General features: G+C 40.0%; 1 protein-coding gene across 1 annotated transcript; it reads left to right on the top strand.

The window, feature by feature from the left end:
- Positions 1-410: 410 nt before the first annotated feature.
- LOC117601620 (uncharacterized) lies at positions 411-1,853 on the top strand. The gene is made up of 2 exons (XM_034318619.2): positions 411-575; positions 970-1,853. Exons 1-2 carry the CDS (start codon positions 423-425, stop codon positions 1,669-1,671), a joined length of 855 nt encoding a protein of 284 aa, XP_034174510.1. The 5' UTR covers positions 411-422; the 3' UTR covers positions 1,672-1,853.
- The last annotated feature ends 6,203 nt before the right edge of the window (positions 1,854-8,056 follow it).

The following is an 8,056-nucleotide window of genomic DNA, read 5'->3' as shown; positions in this document are numbered from 1 at the left end:
GTTCTTGCACTTACATGTGCATACTTGGTGTAGAAAAATAAAAGTATAACTTTTTGAATTTTCATAAGGATCATTGAGCAACTACAAATTTAATTCTATTTAATAATTAACTCTTTGATGATATCACTTTTTAATTTTGCAACTGTAACTTTGCAGTTTATATTCAAAATTATATCAAGAATCATATTTTTATATTGAAAATGTTATTTTGTAATTTATCTTAAATTAAGAATTGTTTATTCTTTTGAATATTTGATGTCTAAAGTGCCAGGCTTTCTTTTTGTACACTCTGTATGTCAGGTCGAGTCGAGTCTGTCCTTTGTCTCGATTCATGTACTTCCCCGTTTAATATTTTCTTTGTCGATGACCGTGACGCTAATGTTGTCGTGAATCGGTATAAAAGGGGAATCTCCAATCGTACGATGATAGTTGCCGCTAAAATTCTGAACAAGATGAGGGACCTCCTCGGGTTTGCGATTTTGGCTACGTGTCTGACTGTCTGTTTGGCGAATTGTAAGCCAGGACTAAATGGGCTTGATAATTGGTATCAATGCGAGGGACTGAACGACTTGAACGTAATTATTTATTCTATTGAATATTTCTCTATATGCACCATGTATGTACATATTTATTTGTTCAAACATTGTATATTGTTACAAATCGAGGTTTTTTCTTTTAAATACTAATATCTTCATCATTTAGAAATATTCATAATTATTCTAATGGACACAAATGCTATTTTCTAGTTTTTAACTTTGCTAATAATTAACTTCCATATCTTTATTTCTAACAATAATTTCCTTACCCTACTTAAATAATCACTCAGTTTTTAAAGTATTCGACTCACTGTACTTAGAACTCATCTAAATTTAAGAAAAACAATTTTAATTCTTTCCTTATAATATTCCACAAAAATGTCTGAACTTGAATACAAACAGAAGAATGAAGAAAAGGAAATATCAAATACAGTTACAGATTCCATCAGGAGCTGCTGGAATCAATATCATCAACTCAAACATCAGTAAAATAAATGCAGATGCTTTTTCCAAATTCTCTGATTCTCTCATAGAGTTAAATATAACCGGATGCGGGGTAGAAGAGATAGAGCCCAATGCATTTAAAGGTCTCTCGAAATTACAAGTGCTCGGTTTGGTCGACAACAAAATTCGAAAAATCGATGCTTCCTGGATCAAGGATCTGCCAAATCTGAGAGAATTGATCCTATGGCGTAATCGCATCACCGATATTGATCCTTCCTTCTACGATCTTCTGCCCGAACTGAAAGTCTGGGATATCGCGTACAATGATTTGAACGCGTGCCTGTCCCCGGATCTGTTGAAGAAGCTGAAGAAACTCCGAAGAATTTTAATCGCCGGCAATCCCTGGTCTTATCGGTGTCGCTCCTCGATGACCTGGTACCTTGGCAGCAACCACATCCGTTTCATCAAGGATTGGAGCATCAGTGATTTATTGATCGAGGAATGCTTGGCTCACGAACCGGGCGCGGACACGAGTGATACAATTTTAAACACATGCGTCGATCGCAAAGTGGGATCCTCCGATACGTTGCCTTATAGCGTAGCTGGATTAAATGAACAAGTTCGTGAATTAACCAAGAAGGTTTCTGATTTGCGAGCTGATGTTGACTTGCTGAAGAAAGCTAAACAGTGATCATACAATTTAATCATTGCTTCTCGCTTTAGCTATTGCAAACTTGCAAATCTATGTATCAGCTTGAGGATGCTATGCTTTTGAAGCTTTACTATACAATTTTGTAATACTTTGAATAATAAACACTATAAACTTATTACCAATTGGGGAAATGGATTATATCAAGGGAGTTATCATTTTATTTTCTATTTTATTTTATAGATTTTTAGAATTTGAAATGTTTTATATTGATTTCTTGTAGCATTCAATTTACCTACATTTTATCTAATATTACTTAATTCAATAACTTTGGTTAACGGACCATGGAGAGAGCTTCAATTTAATTTAATTTTCATTTTCTAAATATTACACTGTGCCTTTAAAAATTATTCTTGCAATATATGAAACCTGTTCTTTTAAAAATTATAGGTACATTTAACTTTAGATTAATATCTTTGTACACGTTTCATAAGTTTGGATCTCGATTGACCCAGTTGCTATTTATAAAAGACCACATTACTATCCCCAAATTAATTAAATTTCAGAAATGTATGATTTAAGCTATCAGAATCCAGTGGTCCGAAAATTTTCCTATCGTTTTCATTCCTGCGCAAACAGCTAGTTTTCTCCTATCAATAAACTGTCTGCGTCACGTGTAAAGATTGTTTCCGCGATACATCGTGGCATCCATTAATATCGCGAATTGACCATGAAGGACACTGCTTGCGACGCACTCTTTCCTCTGATATCAGCTACATATTCCGCTCGGCTAAAAAATCCCCGGCTTCTGGGAAAGCCGGTCGCGTATCGGCGACTGGGACCGTTAATATCTAAACACCTAAATCACAATGGCACGTCATACGCGCTAGCCGCGTTAAATCACGATGCGTCTAGCTGCTTCATCCTCGGGTTCTGGCCGATTCTCGCGCTGGGACAAGAACATTCCGACTCTGGTTAGCCACCATTCATCACGCGGCGGCGGCGGCGGCGGCGGCGTCGTGGTGGTTTAAAAACGCGTATCGTACACGCGGACGGATCACGCTCGCGCACGCTCGTGAGATCTTTGACGCGGTTTCCGCGGTCATTAATAATGCTGCTCGAGGCGGCGAGCAGTGCGAAAAAATAACGGCCCCTTGGGGGTGGGAGGAGAGTAAACGACCGGCTTGAACAGAGAACGTATCGGGGCAACTACGAAACCAGCAGCAGACAGTTCCTCGACACTATGTGTGTGGAACTGTCTGTTGCATCGCTGTTTAACCGTTTACCCTGCACCGCCGACGTGAGCCGATAACCGCCCCGTATCCGATGCGACTCGCTCACCAGACTCGCCACGGGAATCCACTTCAGAATCTTCTCCGAACATTTTATTTTCCCATGTTTCTTAACCATCGTACATGAAAAGTGATCATGTTCTCAATAATTCTTATCGAAGTGGATTACGTATGATTTTCTCTATGACAGTTGATGATCAATTAACTTTAGTTTAATGCAGGATCGAATTAAGATTTCCAGAGCCCGGGGCTATGAAACCTTCGAGAGATCTTTTGGTTGATAAATCCGGTTCAAAAATTGAAATTCGTTCTAAATAGAATTAAATAAAATTGAATCGCAAAGAAAAAGGGTAAGAGAAAAGAAACTCCTATTTAATTTTTTTGTGATATAGTAAATAGAAGGAACCCCCTGCAAAGCTCCTTAGATCTTGTCTTAATTCAGCACTGTAAATTAAAATTAATTTTTTTGTTTTATAATTAAAAGGATTAAAAGATACAACATCAACTTTATAAGTAGGTAATGTGCAACACAATGCTTTTCTTCTTTTTGACAACAGTATCTAATAGTATTACAGCAAAAAACAAAGGTCTCCTTCAGAATTCTAGATCGAAATCAAGACCCAAAGTTAAGTCTAGCAAGCGTTCCCCTTCGTTCTTTCTATTTGTACTTAATCAGACTCTACTCGAGCATCGCGAATCCTTCGCGGATGCTATTGTGGTGGAGGTAGCCGCGTGAGCACGGTAGGCGCACGGTAGGTAAAGACCTTAGGAAAGGATATTGTTCCACCTCCTGCACGGAGAGAAACTGCTCCTCGCTGTGATTTATAGAGAGGATCTCGTGCCTCGTGCTGCACCGCATCGTCCAGGTCCTCCTCTTCGTCGTTGTCTTCGTCGTCTTTAGAGATATGGCGCAGCGAAGCGTTCGCCGTATGCAGAGTGCTCCAGTTCCCACGCGGCGAGGCTATACACTCTCTAAGTGTTCGCCGATGTTAGTCATACGGTGCATTTTGTGTTCTATGCAACGATTCTGTGCCAGATACTTACCACTGCTACGCACTCGTTTCGTTTCGTTGCACTTTAATCCTTGAACAACAGAGCCTGGGCGAATCGTGACTCAAACTTACAAAACATGTACAAGGATATTAACCTTAAGTTAAACGTATCTATAATTTTTAAAGGAAGAAATTTGATATATTGGAAGAATAATTTTTAAAGAAATAGTGTAAAATTAAAAAAATGAAAATGATATGGAAAGAAAGTTAAATTAAAATTAGGGCTCTCTCCATGGTCCGCTGTCTAAGGGTTAAACTGCATGTTACATAAGAAATACCATATTTATTTAAGAAAAATATTTGGAATATGTATTAAAGTGCTCTAGAAACCCTTTCCCATATTTAAAATTAATTGAATAGTAACATAATATATAAAATAGAGTGCACATAAATGAGTACAGTAGACACTAATGAGTTAATGATCGATTGAAAAATAATTCAGTATCATTGTAATCTATATTTCAGTTTTCAATTTCGCAAAATGAAAGCTCATTATTCGAGAAGAATCGTTCCGCAAAGAAATCTTAAATACGGAACAAGGACGTTCGGTGAATCCGACCGAATGTCTTGCACATCCGAGTTGAACGGGGAAAGCGGTCGTATAGAGAAACGGCTGTCGGTATCAGGGAATCGTGGCGGATCCTTTTCCTCGGGCAGCGTTTCGCCGAGCCCTTTATTCCCAGGGCATTCAGCCTTTTCAGCCGTCGGTCCACAATGCACGGACGAAAATGTCAAATCAACGTACGCGGAAAAAATGTAAAATCAAGAGAACAGAACAGAACGGCACGTCATCGATACTCGTCGGCTCACCTGGAGAGAGCACCGTATCCCCCTTTTGTTCAATGTATAAAAAAAAAAAAAAAATTGGAAAGAAAAAAAAAGGAGAAACTATGCCTAAGATGAAAAGCACGAAGTGAGCCTCGCGGCCGGCTGGAGGCCCGCCAAATAATATACCGGCACCCTGTCCAACCCCCGCCCTCCGACGGGTCTTTCCTGACGAGGCAACAGTCGCGTTACTATCAGCTATCCCGCTGGGGTACTTTTATATTTATTACGAAGGCACGAGCGGAGATTACGGGCAGGAACGAGGAGGGGAACAGTATGTAGAAGCAGCCAGAACATTTGGATGATCCAACCCATATTTCGCCTTTTGTCATCGCGTATAGGACGGTCTGTCGTTGTCTCCTCATATGCGGCTACGAATACCGGGAATAGTTTGGAGCTGCAGGCACGAATCTCATGGATACATTCATTGCTACGTCTCGCGTTTTTCTTTGTGGTCCTTCCACCACTTGCCTTGATGGCGGACGCGTGCATATTTCGACTGCCGGATATTCGTGGATTTCTCTGTTAATTGACCGGCTTGGGACTGTCTGGACCGTTGCAAATTTATTGTAGAAATGTAAGATGAATAATACCAGGGTCCAGTTAGAGGTCAATATTAGGGGATACTGTGCATATTTCTGTTAATAACACTAGAACTACCGATGTTCAATGAATATTGACTTATCAATTTAAAATAAAATAAAAAAATATACCGGTATGTACAGTAATTCTTTATGTCAATAAACGCATTTTAATAAATTTTATAATTTAAGGAGATTTGGTATATTTTTCGACTGGTATGCGGTGAGAACTTTTGTATAATACCAACTAATAGAAAATAAATGTTATCATTTTGAAAATTGCAATTCATTCGTAATTCACGAAATTATGAAATTAAACAAATGTCAAGTTCCTGTAACCTTTTTCATTGAAATATCGAACCTCCTTAAAATAAGAAACCTGTGATTTCAAGTGAAACAAGTGATTTCGACCCATTTGAAATATGTGGTATAGAATTTTCAGTTGTTCCTTGGAACAAAAAAACAAAATCCATAAAGTATTGATCGGGTTTGTTTGAAACCCCGTTTCATCGAGAAATCACGTTTCGAAGTCACCGCGAAAACACAGTGACTGCGAGTTTTGCATTTTGACGTTGATCCTCTTCGAGCACGTTGCTCTTCCTTTTCTCCCTTTTTTTCATTTCCGCGTAACCGAGTGTAAAAAAGAAAGTAGATCGGTCGGTGCACGAGCGGGGGCTCTTTTGCGTGTAGCCGAGTTAAACCGACGCGGTAGTGATTGATGATCTTTCGGCGTAACGATCGCCTCTATATCCGTGAACGTGGCGCTTGAGTTAGGGTCTGCCAGCTGACAAAAGGAACGAAAGAAGCGCGGAAAGGTGAGAAAGAGAGACGCGGAACCGACGACGTAGAAACGAACGAAGCTGCTCGTTATCCCTGATTTTACAGGAATTAAAGAGCTGATTACGCGGCTCCGCCACACCCACGATTAAGATGGGTGCGGATTAAAATTCTGCTACCGCTGACTCGCTACCGGATTCCCTTCTTCGGATGAGATTTATTATGCCCGGTGATACCGTTCTCTTGAATTAAACGGTACTTGTAACTTATATAAAAAATGAATTTATCAAAGAAAGTTAAAAATGTTTAAATCATCATAAGACATCGTATCGATGTATAAAAAGAAAAGTAAATTATAATTTATATCGTCTATTAACAAATTTAAAATTCGTGTATTTCGATCAATACGTTCATGACGCACCTGATGAGTCATCAGGGTTTCATATCTCGAACGTCTTAATAGACTTCAGTGAATTATAAAATGAAAATTCAGGAAAGTTGAAAGTTGAAGTTCCTCTAATCCTTTATTAAAGCCATCAAACCTTATACTTTCCCATCCTTAATGGGTCGTTGAAACGCGAAAGAGATATATCCAGAAGAATGATTAAACCACACAGAAAATGAACTGTTAAAATCACGTACCGCGATACGAGACGCGTTACCGAATGGGGCAATAAATTTTCCAGCCACTTTCAGGAACTATTCAAGCAAAACGATCACCGTTCGCGCTATTAACTGGCCGATCGTAATGAGAAACGTCTGGAGACAGTCTAGTAAGGCACGAGAATGACGCGTTCAGAAGGACAGGGCCAGGTCGACAGTAACTAAAGCCATTAATCGCCGGCCATATTGCCTACCTCGTCTAGTCATCCCTTCCTGCCTCTTCCACCATCGCTCTCGCCACCTTGCGTTCGTAGCAACCCCTTCCAAACCTTACCCCCCTTTGCCACCTTCTTTAACGTTCCTCTTTCCGCATCGAGTAGCACGACCATGGGCCTCGAGCTCGTCAAGTCACCAACTTGGAAATTGCTTTCCTCATTTATAACCGGCCCACTGTCTGACCGTCGTTCGTGCTTCCCGTTTTCTGCGATCTCACCCTACCTCTCATCCTCCGATTTCCTTCTTCGATCCTCTACTTCCTACTTTATTCGAGCCTCGAACTCTCTCTCTCTCTCTCTTTCTTTTACCTTCTTTCTTCACCATTGCCTTTCAACGGACGGCTATCGACCCCCGTAATCTATACAGACCCAACCCTCACACCCTTCACGTGAGTCGGCCGATTTTTCCTGACGAATCTCTCCTCTACCTTAAACCCTTCTTCCAAGGTGAGATCGGTGATATATTGCCATAGGTGCAGCGAAATTAGTCGTAGACTTGGTATGCTTTCCAATCACCTACGACAGTCTTTGTTCTTGAAAAGGTGAAATCAAAGATAAATTTAAATCTGGAGGAAAATAGGACGCTTTTTTGTGTATCTTAAAAAATACAAGTGACCCCCTTTCAACAGTTTTGGATTCGAGGGGCAAAAATACATAGAATTTACCTCTTTTCAATTAATTTCTCGTTGGGGCCCTAATTGTAGATATTTATCAAGTGCTTCGATAGTTTTTATGTTTGTATACAACGTCCTAAGGATTTTCCTAAGCATGTGCCTGTTATACCTACCGCTTGTATTTCCTTAATGTTATGTCGCTGAGCCCAAGCATCGCAGTCATTCCATATGAAAACAAATCGAGTCGCACCGAATTCAGCCGAACTTGTTTTGGATTTCAGATTGTAACCGAACGAGCTCAGTTTCGATCCAAGTGCCGGTAAATAAGCAGTGTTCAGTGTTTAACCTCGAAGCCTTATCACTTCAGTGCTCCTCTGTTCTAGTACGTCCTACGTGAAACATCTACGG

The sequence above is a fragment of the Osmia lignaria genome, chromosome 6, assembly GCF_051020975.1.
Source record: "Osmia lignaria lignaria isolate PbOS001 chromosome 6, iyOsmLign1, whole genome shotgun sequence".
In the NCBI taxonomy this organism is placed as follows: Eukaryota; Metazoa; Arthropoda; class Insecta; order Hymenoptera; family Megachilidae; genus Osmia; species Osmia lignaria.
This window is presented reverse-complemented; position numbering and strand designations above follow the sequence as displayed.